We start from the raw sequence: 22595 nt of genomic DNA on the forward strand, positions 1-22595 counted from the left end.
AACATCGGGGCAAGAAACATATATCAAAGTAAAAAAAAAAAAAAAAAAAAACCCTCCGCACAGTAAAAGAAACTATCATTAAAATGAAAAGACAACCTACCGAAAGGGAGAAAATACTTGCACATCATATATCTGACAAGGGGCTGATATCCAAGATCTACAAAGAACTCATACAACTCAACAAGAAAACGAATAAACCTCAATCAAAAAATGGGAAGAAGAGTTAAACAGACACTTCTCTGAAGAAGACAAACAGATGGCCAAACAGGCACATGAAAGAATGCTCATCATCACTTATCATTAGAGAAATGCATATCAAAACCACAATGAGATAACACCTCATACCTGTGAGAAAGGCCCATGTCAAAAAGACCAGAAACAACAAGTGTTGGCGAGGGTGTGAAGAAAAAGGAACCCTGGTACAGGTGGTGGGAATGTAGACTGGTCCAGCCCCTATGGAAAACAGTATAGAGGTTTCTCAAAATATTAAACATAGATCTACCATATGACCCAGCAATTTCACTTCACAGATAGCTATCTGAAGAACACAAATACTCTAACCTGCAGAGATATATATGTATTCCTATGTTCCCTGTAGCCCTATTTACAACAGATACATTATGGAGACAAACTAAGTGCCCAAGGGCAGATGAGTGGATTGAGAAAATATGTGATGTGTGTGTAAAAACTATATAAGAAACATGAAATCTTGCCATCTGTGACAACCTGGATGAAAGTGGAGGGGACTATGCTAAGAGAATTAAGTCAGAAGGAGAAAGACAAATACGGGTTACTTCATTCATGTACAATATAAAGAAACAAAGGAACAAGCAAAACTGAACTAAAACAAACCCTAGAAATCTGACTGTATAATTACTGCTATGGGAAGGATGGTGAAGTAAAAATCAGAGAGGGGTGGAGGCCCAGTGGACTGTGGGGTAGGATTGTGGGTGTTTTGCTGGTGGATGAGTGTGTATGGTGACGTGTTTGAAGAAGGGCAAACCTATGCCCCTAAATCATATACATTGCTGTAAACTATTGTTACCTAAGTAAAAAATGAAACAATTTAAAAATATAATTTACAGTGACATTTTAAATAACTATCTTAAAAACAAGAAAAGATAGTGCAATGCCATTACTCTTGTAATAATGTGATGATTTGATCTTAGAGTATTGCTATGGTACCTGAGTCCTGCAGATATAAAAAATTGATATCACAAAGAACTCTTAAAGAGTCCAGTGCTTTTCCCACTGTATTCATGAACGTGACATTGTTATATAAGGTCCTTTGTTTTAAGTGGTATGTTTCTTGTAATCTTCTGTGACAGCATTATATATTATGGAAAGAAGTTATCAAAAAAGACTAAGTGGAATAAGAATTGTTTTTCTAGTGATGTTTTTATTCCCCTAATAAACAATAGCAATATATGCTTATTAAAGCAAATCTTGGAAACTGTGAAGAGTATATAAAGATAAAATAGAAATAAATTAAGCCACAGCCAGAGATTTTCTAACACCTAGTTTAACTCTATCCAATCATTTCCCAAACATATAGCTTAACATATATTTGCTTCATACTTAGGTGCAGATTACATACATAGTTTTGAATTCTATCATTCTAGTAAACACTATTATTTGTAAGTATCTTCCTATTACTAAATTTTCTTTAAAAATGTTATTTTTAATAGTTGTATAAGTTGCCTTCAATTGTTTTCTAATTTTAGCAACAAGGTCCCTAAATTAGGGTTTTAACTTTTCATTTGGGGAGTCTTACTTTAGTACTACTAATCATAATATTCCTCAATGAAAATAACTTTATATTGAATATTTCGGTTTTAAACAAAATTTAAATGGTATAGTTATTTGTAATTTATAGTTAAGAGATGAAATGAGAATTGTTCAGATTACAATTTGTGAACCTTTAACTCTCAATATGAATCAACACTAAAGACAAACATATCATCATAATTCTACCATTCAATAAAAGAAAAAGGAATTAAATGTCATCCCAAAACAAATCTTATCCCCAAGTCACAAGGTAATACCAAAGTAACTGTACAACAAACAGAACCAAAAGTGGATTCAAGGAAAGAAAATTTCTAATTCTAGGAAGGGAGAAGATTTGAAGTAGAATCTACTCTAGGTATAGTTGCAGACAAGCAGGTATCATTCAAAGCAAAGGAAAGGCATGGAGGTGATATTGGAGACTATGCTAAGATGTGAAATTTAGATACCCACTTATGGATTTAGCCTTATTAGTGGGAAACAGGACATCAGGTGTTTTGATTAAAGTTACTCATCTATACAGAGCTAAACCTTTATTTTTAAACAATCATCAATTAATGGTCAAGGACATAGCATAGCATGGTACAATTTTAAGTATGGTCACTCTCAGCATTTTAAAATATCGAGTCTCCAATTATTATCTTGTAAACCTGGTGGTAAGAGAGAAGAAAACCAAGCAAGAGATCTGTTAAGACTCTGCAGCAGACCCAAAACCTTCGATGACAAGAAAAAGTCAAACCATTTTTCCACTGAATAAACAGAGACTGAGATATTAATAGGGCTAGGACAAAGTGGAGAGGAAAATTAAAGTTGGTATAAATAAAAGTTAGTAGTTTTAGTTTCCTGTGAACTATTCAGGTGACAATACCTAATAGCCAGAAATTCAAAATTGGGGCATGCAAGAATGAAAGGCAGTTGAGACATAACAGTGGAGTTACCTAACAAAGTAAAAACAATCCATCTGTCATCCTCTCTTATCTTCTTCAAAATTATCTTCCTTCTCTGACCAACAAAAACATTAATAAAGTCAGGTTCATTATAATTATATGCATATGAAATAATTTGCCAGTTCAGCTGTTCTGAGGAGAACTACATGTGGTATTTGTGATATCACAAATTTCAGAGAAAGTTTATTATCTGTTTGCATAGAGCACAAACCAATGGAACAATATTAAAATTTCACTGAATTCTCCATTCTGTAGGAAAATCATTTCTTTGGTCAAAAATGGGGACCCATAATTAAAATAATATTTAACTACTTGTAGAAAGAGATTTAAACATGACCAACAGAGTTATTATGGCTTAAATTAACATGAACAAATAGTTTTGAAACTATACTAAAATTAGAATAGACTGTAAACTAAAATTCATTTTGGCATCCAATCATTATAAACACAAAGGATTTAAATATATAGTTTTAGGTGAAGAAAGTGTGGAGAGGTCCTCCCTCGTGGTGCAGTGGGTTAAAGCACAGTAAATAAGAAGCTAAAGCCACTTCAGCATGAGTTTGATCCCCAGCCCCAGAGGTGACCCACATGGTGTGGCAGACCTCTCCTGACCTCCCTTTAGCAGTGTGCTTCATCAATTGGCCTGTTCTGATCCCCATTCTGTCTCTGGTGAATCCTCTCATCACCCCTGCACCTCTGGCCTGTACCTCAGTTCTGTATTTATAAATAAATAAATCTTTTAAAAAAGAAAAAAGACAGTATGGGAGAAACTGACTTACATTATAATGAAAGAAAACAAGTCATGTTTATCACCTGGAAAGAACTGGAAATGGTACCCCCTTGGCAATTTTTGTCATATTGTAATTTTTACTAGCTTATTATAATCCTCCTTTTAAATAGATCTATTTATATATTTTTTCCATTAGAGGATGATATAATAACTGAACTCTAAGGTCATAAAAAATACATAAACTGTTATCTGCTGTGGGGACTGAAGTGTATTCTGTGAGGCGAGGAGTGAGAAAGCGGTATTGCAGATGAGGCTACAAGGCTCCATCTGCAAAGTGAGTCTCATATTTCTTGCTTTTTGTGTTATTTTATATAATATTAATGAAAATCCTGAGAAGTATATATAATAGTCTTTATTTTACAAATAAGCACACAGGTTCAATGAGACCACATATTTATGTCAAATAAATTCAAGCGCAGATCTAACAGGCTCTTACCACTCTACTCTGTTAGAGGAACACCCACCTCCTCCAGTGTACCCCCTTCCTACCACTTCCACTCTCCGCCCCACATGTTCAAAATGGGTTAAACTAGCTCAGTGCAGGTTTCCAGTTTGTCCTCCTTCCTACACAAGTAGGAAGGATGGCTATTCATTGGGCTATTTTACTTGTGGACACTGACACAAAGGGCTGCCTTTTATAGCACGTCTGCACCTGACAAAATCTGAATTCAAGTTCTTTGTCTTACAAGTACACAAGGCCAGGACTTCCTGGAGGGCCATCACATACTAGTTAGCGTAGCATGGTATCTAGAGCCCTGTTAGATTTCAGGTGTTAGTGCCATGCTCTAATACAGCTTTCCAGCAGTTCTGGTTCAAAAGAGTGGCTGAAGGGTAGTAAATTAGAAATAAAACTATTATTATGATCATGACTGGCCAGAGGCGGTTGTGCTTAATTATTCTATTATTCAGAACCTAGAGACAAGAGTCATAGGCTGCCAGGACACTAGACATACTGCTTCTTTGAGTATTTGTTTTATATATATATATATATATATAAATATTTACTTCTTACTTGAGGAAAAAAGAATAGAAAAAGGTTTCAGTTACCTGAAGAAATCTAACACTGATGGGAAAAAATGAAGTTATTTGAAGTAAGGATGAAGTTACATGAGAACATAAAGAAATCACTAAAATAGACATGGATGAGGCAAAAATTACTGCTCGAAGATGCTTCTCTTCATGAAAAGCCATAATGAGGTCAGAAGAGCTGGTCTGAGCATAAACTCATTGGTTATTCACCCAGGAGAATAGTTAATATTCTGCATAAAACATGCGAAAGGTGTTTTTAGTATGGGACAGATATCTCTCCAGAAAACATTAAAGAAAAAAAAAAGATAAGTGTTGACAAAATTAAAATTGAAGAGATGTGTGTTCCTGTAAGGGGAAACATTTTAGAATTTGCAGGTATAGTAGTCAAATTAACAGAAACAGCCAGCCCACAACTCCTACCTAAGAAGCACTCAAGTGGATAATAGAGTGACTGTAGTGAAAATATTATCTATTATTCTGTATCAAATTTCACTTTTGTTCCGTTTAAACTTGACCCTTATCTTCAATAATGAACGGTAAGCACCACAAAGAAAAGAACGTCACTAAAATCTCTGTGCCTCTACTGGGTAGCTCTTCTTTAAAAAAAAAAAAAAAAAAAAAAAAAAAATATATATATATATATATACACACACACACACACACACATTTATATATACACACACATATATATATAATCATTTTTACATCATTCTTCATTTTGTACTTTTTTTTTAATCTCGGTTGTAATCCCCATGGACTTCAAGTGTGAAATGGAAAGACATCTACCATGGCCCAGAACCTGAACAGATTGGAGTACCACATTCTACCACAGGGGGCAGCATAGTACATAAAACGAAATGGGTTTTCTGATACTTGCATAACATAAGATTATCATCCTTATCACATAGTGTGATATTTAGGTGACTCATATGGTCTCTCTGTAATCTCAATTTACAAGTTCCTGTCACAGGAACTTGCAAACAGTATGAACTTATTATTAAGACTAGACTGCCACTGCCTTTCACTAATAACATTAGGACAATCTGCAATATCAAAGTCCATTATAACCCATGGGCTCTCATAAGAAAAAAATCTTTGGTGACTAGGATTACTTTTAAGATTGTCCTAAAAGTTTTGATAGTTTCCTATATGCTTTCAAGGAAAACAGTGATGCAAAAAGGAAAAACAATTTTTCTCATTAATATCCTATTTGCACATATAGTACAATCAAGGATGAATTAGTAAATTTAGCTGTCCAAAAGGTATGCTGCAGAGACTGCCAAAAAGTAACATTTGAGAGGTATGCTGGGTAGAACTGTAGGTTAATCTCACAGAAACACTGGAAAATTAGTTTTGTGTGAATTAATGAGAGCTTTTCCCTATTTACCATTATAACAGTTATACACAGGGGTGACAAGCATTTTCTATTCAAGCCACACAGTAATAGTAAAAAATTTAAAATGTTGATAAAAGAAAGTATTCCAGGGATGGTCCCGAAAGAGAGATTCAGGAGTGGTCAAAGAGGAAAACAGGCCACATTCATAATAAAATTCTACTTTGAGAAAGGCAGCACTCTCTTGGCCATCAACTAGCTGCATATTCATCCCTGCAAATGACCTCAAATGTGTGTCAAAAGCATATATACAGCACCCACATCTACACCTCAGTGTGTTCATGCATCTAGCCCTGCTTTTATAAGTTCTCGCTTGCACCCCTGTGGCCTTGTGGTGACAGCACAATAATTCATATTCATGACACAAGGGTCACTAGGGAAAATGGACTTAAATTCCGTGCACTCAGTGGATAAGGACGTAACCATAGAAGGCATATCAAAAAGGTTTGTCTACAATTTCATCTTGAATGAAAAGGAAAGATAAAGCACCTGTCAAACCTGTGTACTGAAAATTTTCCTACAGAACAGAATGACTTCTCCTTTCAAAAATATTATTCTTTGTCTAACTGGCGTTCTCATTTTAAACTTAAAAGGCAGTGGAAATCACTGACAGCTTTGCATTGTTCAGCAAGACTTAGTTTTGCTTAAACTTCTTTCTTAAATAAGGTAATGCAACTTAACACTGCCATTCATCCAAATGAGACCCCAGAAAAAAAATGAAAGATTTAAATGACTTCTGTTGATATCGCAATCTTGACGGGAAAAGAGCAAAAGATGGAGGACAAAAGCTGGGTAAAATGCACCCTAAAACATATGGACCTTCCTTAACAAGGCCAGGCTGAACCCTTCAGTGATAAAGCCATCTGACTGAGGTTCAAAGCTTTAACACCTCAAGATAAAGTTGGGTAAGGGGTGGAAACCACTCTTTGAAGCAACTTTTCTTATATCAAGTCAACTAAATATAAATTTGCAGGCTAGGGGTATTAAGAATAAATGTTTTAGAAAGAGTTTTAATTTCACAAACTAAAAGGATATAGCAATTCAAGTACAAAACCAAGTGTCTAAGATCTTTCATTCTAGTAAAGTTAAAGGAGATAAATGTCTAATTTGCTTATATACTATTTATGGGCTAAATCAGTATCCTGCTATAAAATTGAAGAACAAGCAAACAAGAGTATTAGCATAAAACTTCTAACAAAATGTAACTGATTTTAATATTTATAATAAGTTAATCAAGTTAAATGTTTCTTTCCAGCACACAATTTCACTCCTAAGTCTACTCTACACTGATACAATTTCTACCTAATTTTCAAATGATAAAGAACCAAAAACCACAAAAATGTAAAGATCTATGAGTTTAGAAGTTGGGGAAGAAGGGGTTGAGAGAAAGATGTGCAACAGACTTCATTCGCTCTGAGTATAATTTAATTTACTTTCTCTCCTCTTTCAATAGATCATTAGATAGCAATATTGTAAAACACACTTATTAAAATAGGGCCCTCCCTGGTGGTGCAACAAGTAAAAGCGCAGCACTACAAAGCTACCCCCAGCCGCTTCAGCATGAGTTTGATCCCAGCCCAGGAGGTAACCCACATGGTGTGACAGATTTCTGTCTCACCCACTACTCCCCTCAGCAGTGTACTTTGTCAGTCTGCCTGTTCTGCTCCCCACTCTGTCTCTGGTGAATCCTCTCACTGCCCTTACTACTCTGGCCTGTACCCAGTTCTGTATGCAGAAATAAATAAATATCTTTTTATTAAAATAAATTCTAACTCCAACAAAAAGTACATGTTACATTGAATCTACAATAATTTCAACAGCACCAAAAACAGAAAGAATAAAATTCAGTGTTAAGGGGAAGACTGCACTTAGGAGTTATCAGTAAGACTGAGGTATGTAAAGAAAATGCCATATTTCCTATTTCTAACTTTTATAATGATCTTGAAGTTTATATGTCTATATCTGTATGTGAACATATTCTTTCAGTTTAAATAATGCTGAGAATAATATCCATAAACTCCCATGACACTTCACCAACTAGCAATTCACAGTCAATCTATACACTAGTCTCTAACTTATCTCCCCATCAATATTATTTTGAGCAAAGCTCAGACATTGTATCATTATATTTAGATTATTATCTGATTAATCTGCTAGGGGACGGGGTGTGGGGTGGGGGGTGGAAGAGATTGGATAGTGACAAATAAATAATGTTTTTTTCTTCTTTCCTCCACAATTCCCATCTCTTGTTATGACCACAATTTTAAGTGATACAATATCCAGGAACAATTTGAGGAAAAGAAGTCCACTCCAAAGAATAAGATGTGGGAAATCACTTACTTCTTCCTTCTATGGCAAACAGACTTTAATGTTTTAGCAGCTCCCTGTCTATCCAGTAGCAAAGAGAATTCTGGGAAGCAGCCATAGAATAGCTAGTGTATTCTGGCCCTTGTTCTCTGGTGCAGCCCCACAGCAACTGCATACATTGCAAATGCTTCTCACAGTATTCAATTAATCACAAAGTTGCTGCTTGATCAGATTCCTGCCGTTTAGAATGGCGTCCGATTGTGTACCTTTAAAAACATGCTTATAGCTAACTCTATGCATCACCTACCACTACCTAAATGAGGTAAGCAGGCAAAAAGCAGAAGTGCTATCTCCCAGGAATGGGAAGGGAAATGGAACTGTTGGAAAGAGCAATACTGTTGGAACTGTTGGAAATAACATACAGTTGGGAATAAGTGAAAATCCACCATCAAGTACAAGTCTGAATGGTTTGGTTCCCTATAGTAAGTGTGTTCAAATCCCCTTTTGAGAAATAAGAGTATTCCACTGCAATGGAGTTAAAAAAGAAAAACCAATTATTCTAGTGCTTCTGAATTATTTTAATTTTAATAAATAACCTAGAGGAAAACAAGCAATGAAGATCACACCCTGTTATTCTGTTGTTTTATAAAGAAGGACAAGAGTTTAAAAATTTGAAATGTCAGGGTCGAGTACTTTTAAAAGTACCAACCAACTTTTAAAAATACCAACTCAGATTTCCCCAACAACCAAGTATTACTATTCAGGCTATAATTGTATCTTGTTTTAGTACATAATAAAGAGAGGACTGTTTACAAAAGATAATTTTTAATAATCATAAAAAGAAATGTTGATTGCGATAACCCCCAGTAATTTGTGCCCTGAAGTAACACCTGTGAATACACAGTCCACCCAGAGCTGTGATTTGTAAGTAAGGTTCTTTACTCCTGATTGATAGAAATCACCTTCCACCCACCCCACCTTTCCCATAATATACCATCTATTAATTAACTCTGTGTCCCTGAGACAATTTTTGTAATAAAATCTTTTATGAGTGATATTTCATAGTAATAGGGTTAATTTCTTCTCTCCACCTGAAGTCAAAACGTCCCATTTATCAGCATATCTATTTCTAATACCTTCCAGTCACTTTGATAAAATAGGTATGATTTCATTATTATACACCAGAAACGAATTTTGCAGTAGTACAAAGGTTTAGGAAGAGCATCATTACAATGAATACGGATATGTAAAATTTCTCAGGTGAACAGCAGACTAAATATACTCACTTTTGTTGTCTTTGTATAGAATGGGGAGGAGAGCTGGTGAATAGGCAGGTCCACAATACTACTGGGGTTTGTGACACTGTTACTATGTGTATGTTCATCTTCCCTGCTACTGTCATCAGACTGGTCAAAATCATCACTCTCCTGGTCCATTTCCTCTTCCTCCTCATCCTCCTCATCCTGCTCACCAGCATGTTCCTCATCTTCCTCTTGTTCTTCTTGGTTTCCTGAGGAGTCCTCATCTACAGAAATAAATCGGTTATTGTTTTCTTCCAACTGTCCTGGCTGGGAATCATTGTGGTCTCCAAGTCTAGGTTCTACTCCAATGACTTCACCATTCCTTGCGGTGTGCTCTTCCTCTTGTTGTCGTAACTGCTGCTGCTGCTGTTCCTCCTCTACCACACGATTCATCTGTTCCTCATCTGCCTGGCTTGAGGAAGGGTTACCTCTCAGAGAGCCTCCAGTTCGTCGTCTTTTGCTGCCCACAGAGAGCAGTTCCTGATTCATTTCCAAAAGCCAGCTTGCTACTTCTTGCACCTTGGCTAGACTATCAGAAGATGCAAAGGTTTTCACATTCTGTAGGGGAAAATGAAGGGGAAAGGTGGTTATATGTCTAGATTACAAATTCTGTCAAAGATTGTAAAAAGGATTTGATGCCACTGAGAGATTAAGATACTCTTTAGTAATCAGTAATGTAAGACTGTAGAAAGGGTGAGACTTCATAAAGACACACACACAAATCATATGGTAAATAACTTTTAAAAATAATCTTAGAAGTTTTAGTTGGTTTTTACCTCTAACACAGAATCTAATCAATACATTAATTTTAAATTCTAGATTTAGTCATGAGCTATATTCCTTTGTAAAAATTCCTCAAAATGTAAACAATTATATCACAAAAAGGATAAAAAACAAAACACTGTTCATTGTTCAGTTAAGTTCAAAAAACGTTAAAAAAAAATCTCTTTACGCTGGGACTTTCCCAAATTTCTCTGATCACAGAATCTTATCTGTAGACAATTGCCTGACAGGTGCAAAATATAATCATGATTTTCAATTTTCAAAATGAATACAAATCAACTGGACAGCACATTAAACAATAAACAAATTAAATGACGAAGTTTATAAGTTCATACCCTCTGACCCAGTAACTCCACTTCTGGCAATCTATCCTAAGGAAGTAATCCTAAAATAGAAAAAAAAATTATGCAAAGGATGCTCACTACAGCTTCATTCACAAAAGCAAAAAAAAAGTGAAAATAATCAAAGCCCATAAGCTCAAGACACACACACTATCATCCCTAAACATAATGTTAGGAAAGTCTGTAAAACCATCAATTGTTGAGTTTTATTACAATATATCATGCTGAGAAAAAATACAGAAAATTATTGGATACAGCAAAACTTTTAAACTGCATAAAGACTACACTATAAATTATATTCAGTCAGTTATATAAGTGCTGTAATTTTATTTTTACTATAGTTTTCAAATTTTACAAAATCAAGTATGCTTTGTTTTTAACAGCATATAAAACTGATATGGTATAGTCTTCTCATGATTTTTTAAGTTTGTCTTTTGCACATAATTATGTGTATACTTCATAATCTAATGCCAACACACTATATAAGCTCATATAAAATTCCTTTAAAAATATCTTAAAGCTTTATTAGATATAAAAAAACAATATCCATTCTCTCCAAACCCAAGAATAACAATATTGTATCACAATGACCATTAGGTAGAACAGTCTTGATTTGCCTTTCCAACCCAAGCCACAAGATGGTTTATTCCACAAATGTCCACAGTTCCTACTGCAAACTTCAAAATCAGGTCAAGAAAGTCCAAGATATTTCAAATTGCAAGATTTCAACATCTTTTTCTATGATGAAACAAAAAGTGTGTGTGGGAGTGGGGGAGACAGGCAGATTCTTTAATTTTAATTATACTAAGTGGATCTGTAGAAAGCGGTGGGTTCCACAAGATTAAGCTCTGAGGCACTCCCACAGTCTGAAAAAAGAGGAGTAACCAGCAAAAATCCACCAAGAAGGAAAACCAAGAACATCTGATATCCCTGAAGTCAAGTAAAATAAAGTAAATTCAGGATGAAAGTCGATAATGGCAACTGTTACTGAGGGAAGCATAGGAACACAAAGACAAACCCCCGAGGCTGTAACATGGAAGTCACCAGCACAAATGCCTGGAGGCACCATTCACAGTGTGGTTTCAAAAATATGTGTATTTGGAAGAAAAACAGTGCTGTGGTGATCAGAGTCTGTGAGGGAGTGATCCCTGGGGGGAAAAATACTCAAAAAAGTCAAAATCTGATACAACTCAAATGTTAATCAACAGACCAATATAAACAGACTGCCGTGGAATAATATACAGAGAGCACAAAAGGAACAGAAGGCTCTGTGGCACATGTACAGTGTGACTGGACCGCAATAAGACCTTTGTAAGGAGACACGTGAGTAAGGAAATTTTCTAGACATGGCATGATAGTAGAAACAAGAAAAATTAACTTTATTCCAGCCTGGCTCAGAGACTGCCCGCTAAAGTCCCTGTCTATCAATTTTATTGAATTATTGAAAAAGGGAAAAAAGCAAAAACCAACACCACAAAAATTGAGAAAACCCAAAACATCACAACCATTAATTCTAATGTCAAGAAATAATTACAGTACACTTAAACCTATTATTCTTTCTTTTTTAGTAAAGACTGAGAGCTATTATCTTTTAACGGTAAGAAGTATCATGATTTCCTTACAAAGATCTTCTCTATTTTTGTAGAAATAAAGCAACAACTGTCATAATGATAAAATCAGAAAACTAGATCCCTTATGCAATGATTTGTAATTTTTCAGACAAGAAATTTTTAAAATTTTTCAGGTTATAGAACAGTATTTCTGGACAAACCTAACAAGGCAGTAGTTGTAAAACACTCTCAAACTTCCAAACACCCTCAATTTCAGCATAACAATGGTGTGTTGTACACTGGCTATAAAACTAAGAGGAAGCATTGTGGGTTGGTCACAACTCGAATTCCTTATCACAATGAGGACAGCCTAAGGATTTTACCACTGAAATTCTGCCATTCCAATAACTGGGCAGACAACAGCAGTGGTCATTGCTCTCAACTATTGATTTTCAGATTTGTTAAATGAATTATTTCTTAAGATTATTCAAGTGTTTCTGGACAGGATTCCTTCATTCTGAAGTTATTTTACTCACCCAGACAAGATTAAGACACCTAACTCAAAAATAATAAATATGTCTTTAATCGATAATCATATCAATGAAGAACTGTAAGAAAACTTCAGCATAACATCAAATTTTTATTGAGATGGGGGAGGGCAAACAGTGTTAAGAGCCTAACTTCAGTGGTTAGGTGACAACACAAATTCTAACTCCATCACTGCCTAGCCATGTGACCCTGGGCACATTACCCAATGTCCTTAAATCTCAGCTACCTCATCTTTAAAATGGTACTTCTAATCTCAGATTATTATAAAAATACAACGTAAAGATGTGGTTGACACACTGAATACATATATAATTTCTGATTATACCAAGGATGACATCATTGCTCTGAGTTATTAACAAAACTGTACTTAATGGTTTTTAATTTCTCCATTTTAAGTTTTAATAAAGTAAGTATTAAAAAAGAATTCACATATCAAAACCTACTGAAGGGCCTCAATAAATCTTAAAAGAGTGCTAAAAGGGTTTAAGTGTGCAAAGGGATTCCTAGGCCAAAGTCTGAAAAGTGCTGTCTGCATGGTCAGAACTGTTTTGAGTCATCAGACTAACAGAATTTTTAGTAGCAAAGATTTAACAGATATTCTCATCAAATCTGTTATTTAAGAGATTTAGATACAGACTAGAAAGAGTTTAGTGCCCTCACCAAGGTGACAACAGTTAAGGAATAGCAGCGCTACCTGGATTAAGACTAAGGTAAATCTTAATACTTTCCGTGTTCTCTTCTCTAGGTCATGAGCATAGAATATTGAAAAGGGACTCAAAGGTCATTGTAAGTATTAAGTAAATACACATTAAGTGCTTGCACAGGCATTTGACATGTGCAGGTGGTTCGGAAAATGTTATTAGTAGCTCTGATGAGAGGACCTGCTTAAAATCTTTAGTAATTAATTAACAAGTAACTACTCAAGCAAAACAGTGCAATTTTTTTTTTTTAAAGATTTATTTATTTGTGGATACAGAACCTGGTACAGGCCAGAGGCTCAGGGGCGGTGAGAGGCTTCACCAGAGACAGAGTGGGGAACAAAACAGGCAGATCGACGAAGTCCACTGCTGAGGGGAGCAGCGGACGGGTCAGGAGAGGTCTGCCGCGCCATGTGGTCACCTCCGGGGCAGGAGGGAATCAAACTCATGTGGAAGTGTCTTTAGCTTCTTAATGCTGTGCTTTAACCCGCTGTGCCACCAGGGAGGGCCAAAACAATGCAATTTTTTAGTCAACTTTATACATCTTGCTTTACCGAAGCTCATCTGAAAATGTAACACTCAAAATCAGTCTTCTAGGTATGGTCACAGCACACTGTTAGGCTCTATCTTCTGCTTAGGATATGACTGGCTACAAATGAAACGGACTTGCAAATTGTGAGGCCTGCTGGTTCCACTGTGCACAGAGCTGGGGGAAAGGGTGGGCATAAAGCCAAGTCTAGGAAAGTCTGTGGGCCCAGCTGCCAGCTTAAGGGAACAAAAAACATAGATAAGTATGTTGGACTGACCTATGTAGATGAGTCAGTCAACCCGGACTATGAAAAATAGGTGAAACAAATAAATGTTAAGGAAAATAAACCAAGGCCCACACAGGAGTGTCTGAGAACTGGCATGATTGCATATAAACACACAAAGAATTGAGACGGGTCCTCAACAGTGACAAAATTATTCTTCACACACACCCCAAAATAAACAAACCTAAAATCTGAATACACACCTAGAATATTTCATAGATTCTAGGAGGCACAGCTTTTTTTCATATTTCAGCTTCTCATATTGATGGCATGGCACAGTTTAAATAGCAGCCTTTTTTTCTTGTATAGCAGTTAAAATAACTGTACCTCAAGTTCTGAAATTTGAACAAATACACCAATTGTGTCTACAGAGAAATCTGTGATATAGTGTGCAGCATAATCTCAAAATTAATCACTTTCTATATGCAAATATAAATATGTAATTTCAAAGCCTTGATGGAAGCCAAATACTTTGCAATGTTGAATCCAATGCGTTCTGATTCTTATAATTTCAAAAGTTTAATAGGACTTTATTATAACTTCTACAAATTCATATAACGTATCTTCCATAAAATCAATAGCATGCATTTCTCTAACATTAATGAAAGCGTTTCTGAGAGGTAGAGACATGTAAAGAAATTTCAGATATTGAAATTGTGAAGATATTCTTTCTTATGCTAAAATATAGCAAGTGAAGGAGAAAAATAATCTTTCCTACTGTATGTTTATATACAATTAGAAGGATGAAATAATAACCATCTTAAAGAGATGACCTTTTACTTAAGAATAGGAAAAAAATATAATAAAACCAAATTACGTCTTTTTTTACAAATTATTTTAAAGGGAAACACAGAGTAATATAATACAGTAGTATACAACAAAAAACCTGGTACATTGTTTTCTGACCAAGGAAGAAGCCATGTTTTTGTAAAACATAAAGAATGAATTTGCAATGCATGAGTATTAGCATTCAGCTAGGAAAACACTTTAAAGTCTATTGGAAAAGTGCAAACAGGCATGAATTAAACTGCTGATACAACCTTAAGTACAGCATCCTTCACTTGAAAGCAGTGTTGGTCTAATTAAGAACAAGAGCTTACATCAAAAAAAGAGCATCCCCTACCAATCTTTTATCATCATCACCATCAATAACTGAACAACAAAACATTATATATCAATTACGGAAACAGTGAGCCATAAATCAGAATATTTGCTTGTATTTGTGTGTATGTATCTTTCAACTGTGTATATATATCACTATAGCTCCATTTCTGAACCTGTGGTTAGGTTTTGCTTTGCTTTTGTTTCTCATCATAGAAAACTTAGGAATATGGTAAAAGGCCCCAAGCAGAGGTAACCTTAGGTAAGTCATTTAGTCTTTAAAGTCTCAAGTTCCATCATAAGCAAAGGCAGTAATATTAGTTGAACAGCTGCTTGTGTTAATCACTGCACTAGATGTTTTATATAAATTATCACTTATTCTTTAAAAGAATCTCATCTAGGGCTCCCCCTGGTGGCACAACGGGTTAAAGCACAACAATATGAAGCTCTCCAAAGCCACTGCAGCACAAGTTCCATTTTGGGCCACAGATGGATGAGTATTAATTAGTGTGGCAGACCTCTCCCGATCCTCTCGCTGCTCCCCTCAGCAGTGTATTTCAGTAGGATCTGCCTGTTCTGCTCCCCACTCTGTCTCTGGTGAATCCTCTCACCTACCCCACCTCTGGCCTGTACCCCAGTTCTGTAAGCATAAATAAAATGAATCTAAAGAAAAAAAAAATCCCATCTGATTAGTGGTATCCTTCCATTACCAAAACTCACCCAACTTGATTCAATCACAAGTCTGCCTAACTCCAAAGCTCCTTTCCTCTTACTATATTGTAATGGCAATACAAAGGAGGTTAACACCTACTATTTGAAATACGGAATAATTATTTTGAAAAGATGACATAACCACACATCATACTTTAAAAAAGACAGTTATACCAGTGTGAGGCCATTAACTGCTTTATACCTGCTATGCCAACTAATTAGTAAACCTACTCCATTTAAACACTTCCCTCCACAAACGTAAGGTGTTTGACACTAACCCTAGCAGAGGAAAAAAATACATAAACATGAGTGTGCACAAGTATAATATGTGAATCATTAAAAACAAAAGAAAAGGACAAGATGAAGCTCCAGCCCAATGCTCTATAAAACACATTTCTACAGTGGGGGTTAGTTTGTTCCTTCATCACTAGGAAATGAGGCTAGCAAAGAATGAAAGGCACAACAGTCCACAAAGAATTTCCTCCAGCACAGCGCTGTGTGAAAGCTATCAGGGACAAACTTGCTCGCCACATAGCCTCTGCCATGTATTGTGATCTTAAGAAAATAACCCTGAAAATCCCGTAGGAAAGGGCAAGCAGAGGCTGGTTAGTGGCTTCAAGAACTGGTACGCTTTCTAGTGTTCAACTATCTGGTCAAGCTGTGAATAAAGATTAAAAAGCCATAAAGTATTTACCCATGATATTAAAAAAAAAAAAAAAAGAGGTTGGGGTAGGGAGAATTAATGAAGACTGTAACTTGGATGAGAATTCTTAATTTTGATAGGTAGGTAGAATTTGATGCCCTCGTGGGTATATATCTCAAAGGAAGGGTATAAATTCTAGGACACAGAATTAGCAAACTTACATTGAGTGCAAAAGTTTAGCTATATTAATATTTTATTATAATCTCTCACTAGTTTGGTCGGTGCACAGATGACAGCTACGCGGGTCCCAGGTTCCTGTCAGCGGGGTGACTCTGCACAACCTTAGGTTCCGTCCACAGATACATATATTGCTTTGTTACAGAACTGCCTATGTTAGGATTTTAAGGAAGTCCAGTGTCACCTCCTGCTTTATTTAGACCCAACCAAACTTATTTTTATATGTTTGTTGAGGAGTAAAAGTAATCCTCACATAAACATCTTTAGTATCTGCTGTAATGGGGGGAAATGAAATTTTATTACTGCTAAACACTTGAGTACTTCTCAGAAAAATATTGCCCATTTTTGTTTTTATTTTAGCAGACAATAATGAGTTGGACTGAAATATCTGGAAAAATTGGAATAATAAAAATTAAGGAATAACATTTAAAAACACAAATCATAACAGAAAAAACAAATTATCTCAAAATTCTCTCAGAATTGTACAAAATTAATTTAAATTATTAATTATATATACTATGTCTTTAAAAACATATTTTGAGTCAGTTTTTGTAATTTTATAATAATATCACAAAGATAACATTCACTATAAAAGGATGCAAATTTTCCCATTAGGAGCAACCTTTTCAGTTTGCATAACACACTTTAAATTATTTTATAAAAATTTAAATTGTTAAGGAGAAAGCAGGATTTACCTACTTTGATCACACAGAATACACTTATTTGTTGTTTAATAATAACACAGCTGACTTTGGCATCTAAATATGGATCTGAAAACATGTGTTCTAAGACATTTCTAACATTTTAATGTTAAATCCTAATTAATACTTAAACTATTGAAAAGTTATTAAAAATTGAAAGCCATTAAATGTTTACCTAAAATTGTTTTATAATAATAAAGTTTAAAGCACTTTTTATGATGCTGATACAGATATATCCTGAAATATCAAATCACTGAAGTTAAAAATAAGGCTACCTCCTTATCACTTTAAAAATGGGAGGAAAGGGTAGAGAAGCTGGCAAAAAGAGGGGAAATGAGATCCTGAAGAGAGTACAAGTCTACCAAGCTGGCAAAGAAATATAATCTCAAGACCCTCCTGCCACCACACCGAAGCACACCCTACTTGCTTTATACTGGATGTCATGGGAACCTCATCCACCCTCTATTCTTACTGCCAATTCATGCTTATTATTAAAACATTCTGATCAGACTGTAGCTCAGGGATTATCAAAAGGTCAGTAACAGTTTTGAATGTGTTTTTCTTACTTGATTGCCAAACTTTAGATTTTTCCCTCAAATTTTCCCAATGAAACATGTCTGCTCCAGAAAATTTTTTAAGATGGAAGTGGCAAATTTACATTTCTATTAAAATAAAAATAAAATACTGATCGAGTTCCACTAGAATGAAATAGAAAATAAGTATCAAATCTACACTGTCGTACATCAAATAAAATGTTTATTAAACAACAAGAATTTACACTGTTAAATAAGTATTTCATGCCTATTGAGACAAATGAAGCTTTCTGAACTTAGTTCTTTTCAATTTTCAACATTTCAACCTCAAAGGTTTTACTTTCTTTCTCTCCTGTCTCTGAAGAAAAAAAAGTGATCATTGCAAGATTAAAACCACAAATTCTTTAGATTTTTGTTTAACCACGGCTCCAGAAACTTGCTTCATTAATCAGTCTGTGCCTGTGTAAAAGGTGTTTTTTGTCTGTGAACATTCATTCACAAGTGTATCACAGTGACTCTTTAACGAAACAGTATGAGTGAAGCTTTAAAGGAGTCACTTTGATTTCAATTATGCAGATCTTAAAAATAATAAAATTCAGTTTGCTTTTTCAGTCACTTCAATAAAGTTCTGGTCATTGAATAAAAATAGAGGAAGCAAAATGTGTAATGTGCAAAGGCAATGACTATGTGACAATAATTTCTAGTCTTTATTTTCAGTGATTAAAGACCTCTTAGTCATACTAACTGGCATCTAAAATTTATACTGCGTAGCTCTAAGAAATGAATTTCTAAAGACACTCCTTGGAAGAGGATCTGTTATGACTTTCAACAGCCAGTCAACTCCAAAATTTAGGAATTACTATCCAATCTAGAGACATGTTACTAACTTTGCTCTCATGCTTACTTAACCTTTAAAAAGTTAACCAATCTGTTTCTTAAATACTAATTTTAAAAGGCTAATGTTCTCAGGTTTCATTTATTATTAATCACACACTAGAAATAAGGAATATTTTCACTAAATACTATAATCTCGACCAGAATTCTGTGACTTTTGTTTCAAGTTCAAACAATTTCTCCCTCATTTACTTTCTTGATTATTCTCAGTTTACAAAATGGCACTAAAAGACATCACTTATATGTTAATTATAACTGTCAATTTAATCTACAGCAATGGCAAAACTATAGTACAGAAGACGATTTTCCATAAACCCAGGAGGGTCCAGACCACAATTATTCATGTCAATTAGTACATGATAAACACATGGTTCCAGCTTAAAAGAACAGGGCACAATTTAGAGACCAAAGTAATGATTTTTACTTGGCAAAGAACATAGGGATAAGGTCAAGTAAATCAAAGAATAAAACACAACTCTTTTTTATCCTAATTCACTGCTACCACTTGTTACTCCTGAGATGCATTTTCTTTCCATACCTACTTTTTCTTTTCTAGGATCTCCCTTACCTAATTCATGAGTGTAATTTAGTAACTATGAAACTCTCTTCCTTCTCTCAGGTCTTTCCTCTCTTCAGTATAACACTTGCTTTTAGGTTTCTGACTTCTCATTTCTCACTCAGTTTACTCTCCTTTCCTCAAGCTACCAGAGCTACAACCTACAATGTTGGTTCTCAAACTTCTTTGGGTTACACGTCACTCGGAAGTTAAGGAGACTTCTTAAAATGTACATTCGTAGGGCCTCAAACTAAAATAAAACCTGAAACTTTCTAAATGGACCTCTTCTAAAATAGCTCCCATTCATCACTATTTCCAAAAAGAATTAACACTCTGTGGACCAACAACCTCCATTTCATACCTGTATTCTGAAACACCTTTTTTGTTGTCTGCTTGCCCATTAAGACTGTGAGCTTCCAGGTGGCAGTTTCTGGCTTCTCCATTTAGAATTTCCAGTGGTTTGCACAAGAAGTTAGCTATTAGCAAGCTATCAATAAATGCCAGAAGTTACACATGTACCGTCCATATTAAAGGATAACAAATAAGTGACTGAATAAAAACAAAAAATAATTACTCATTATTTAATCCACTTTGACAGTTTAAATTTGGAAGACTTACATTCTAGCTTTTCTTGTCTCCCAAATCATGAACACATATATAAATTTCTGGTGGACCAGGGTACCATCACGGATAAGAATATGGGCCTTCTCCAGTTAAGACATTAGTGAAGTAAAACCTAGACCTCACACTTAGGGATGCTTAATTGTCTCTATTCTAAATGAGGCATACTTAACAAATAGTTTCTAGGTGAGGATTAAAAGGGGGGAAAATATATATACTAGGTATGATATACACAATTATCAGACATCTGGTGACTATCAGAACATAGCAGAGCTTATTTTTAATAAGCTATAATTTTAAAACAACTAAAACATGACTGTAATGAAGAATATCTTCAGAAGAATAATGACTTTTTAAACAAAAGCCAATTTGTAGATGCTCCCTACAATAAATATACATGTATTTTTCAATACTGACGACATACATGAAAACGCTAACTCTGAATCAATTTTTGACCTATGGAATGGTAGTGATCATAGTGTTCAACCTGATGCCATCTGCACTATATATGTATAAACAAGTACAATTTTATATTTGTCTTTTAATTTTTTATTTTAAATCATGAACAATTTTCCCACATCTCCAAAATGCCTCCAAATATGTAATGTTAAGACTGGATGTGGCCCAGACAAATGAACATGCTAAACACATCTGAACATTTTCCTGGTGTTTGAAAATACAAATAATGTGGGTATAAACATCTTTATGCCTAACTCATTCTGTAAATATGATTTATTTCTTTAAGATAAATTCCTAGAAACAGGCTTACCAAGTCAAAGTGCTTGAACATATTTAAACATGACTTAAGCATGTTGCTAAAATGCCTACCACAAAAGACCGAAAGCTACCAATTCACATTACCATTAATACAGAAGATTGCCCATTCCACCTCAAAATTATCTTTAACAGTCTCAGAAATAATTTTACAAAGCATCTATGGTTCTTAAACTTATTTTTAGGGAAAGAAATCTCATAGGTAACACACATAAAAAGGGTACAGAAGCAATAAACAATGGGCATGTGTGAGAATCATCTGAGAAACTTGTTTAATAGATATATTTAATAGGTATCTCTATTTATAAAGTTATATATAGAGAGAAATACAAGTTAACATTGGTTCTATTTTTTAGTTATATGATTTAAAGTAAATTATAGATCCTAAGTTTCAGTTCACTCATTTTTTAAAATGACAGTAAGAATATCTACCTTACAAATGACAAGAAACACTTATTATAACACCTGTTCCATATCAACAGTTCAATAAATGTTTGTTTTAACTATTATGACGTGAACAGTACTTCAATAGCATCCAATTCAATAAACCCACAAGCACTTTTCCCAGGTAACAAAGAGGCTTATCTGCTAGGCCACACATGGAGAAAGCACTAGTAATACCAAGGTTATCTTTAAAATAAAATGGTACAAAAATTAACAATGTACTTATTAAGAGCAAAGGAAATAAACAGTGACAGAATTTAATCCTAAATTTGTTCTTCTATAAATTAGAATAATAATCTAGAATAACTATCCTATTTTGAGATTATCAGATATTAAAAAGACCAATATTCTTAATAGCCCCCCAAAATGTACCACCACCCCAAACTATGAAAAATGAAAAAAATTTTAATTATCACTTAGAACCTGATTCTTTAAGAAATACTCTCCTTCCTCTTAATTTCAACTTCTATAACTTGCAGGATAAATATAACACCTCAAACTGGTATGAGTAAATTAATTTCTTCTTAATGAACATTTTAAGTGTATATTTAGGCCCTCCCTGGTGCTAAAGGGGTTAAAGTGCAGCACAATGAAGCTACCTGCAGCCACTCCACACCACCAGTATGATTCCCCAGGCAGGGCAGTGACCTGCATGGCACAGAAGACATCTCCTGTCTCCCTGCTGCTTCCCTCAGCAGTGTATTTCAGTTGGTCTGCCTGTTCTGCTCCCATTCTCTCTGGAATCCTTTCACCCACCACACCTCTGTCCTGCACCCCAGTTCTTGTATGTATAAATAAATATATCTTTAAAAACAACAAAGTGTGTATTTAAGAACTTCTTAAAAATGAGCAGACATAAATTAATCATGGTTATTAAGCAACTGATCAAATATAGGTCATTTAATATTTGACCTAGCATTCTTAAGAAAAACCAGTTACATCAGGGCTACAACCTCACAAAATAGAATACTGTTTTGTTTTTGTGTTTGTGTTTCCTAATTAGTCATTTCCAGACGTAGTTAACACTGAATATTCACTTTCACTTCCTTTCCTCCTGCTTAACCCACCTCAATTTTTTTAATTAAGTGAAAAATA

General features: G+C 34.8%; 1 protein-coding gene across 3 annotated transcripts in view; it reads right to left on the reverse strand.

Moving 5' to 3' along the window:
* Positions 1 to 22595, reverse strand: part of FBXW7 (F-box and WD repeat domain containing 7, E3 ubiquitin protein ligase) — a 104663-nt gene that overhangs the window by 68838 nt on the left and 13230 nt on the right. For 2 of the 3 annotated variants that reach the window (XM_012726864.1, XM_012726863.1), the window contains exon 2: positions 9538 to 10110. In XM_012726864.1, the coding sequence (XP_012582318.1) occupies positions 9538 to 10041 (504 nt within the window). In that variant the 5' untranslated portion in view covers positions 10042 to 10110. Of the gene's footprint in view, positions 1 to 9537; positions 10111 to 10670; positions 10716 to 22595 lie in introns of those variants that run through there. The other variant, XM_004685325.2, reaches the window with a different exon arrangement.

The sequence above is a fragment of the Condylura cristata genome, unplaced genomic scaffold (genome assembly GCF_000260355.1).
Source record: "Condylura cristata isolate star-nosed mole 26May11 unplaced genomic scaffold, ConCri1.0 scaffold00018, whole genome shotgun sequence".
NCBI lineage: Eukaryota > Metazoa > Chordata > Mammalia > Eulipotyphla > Talpidae > Condylura > Condylura cristata.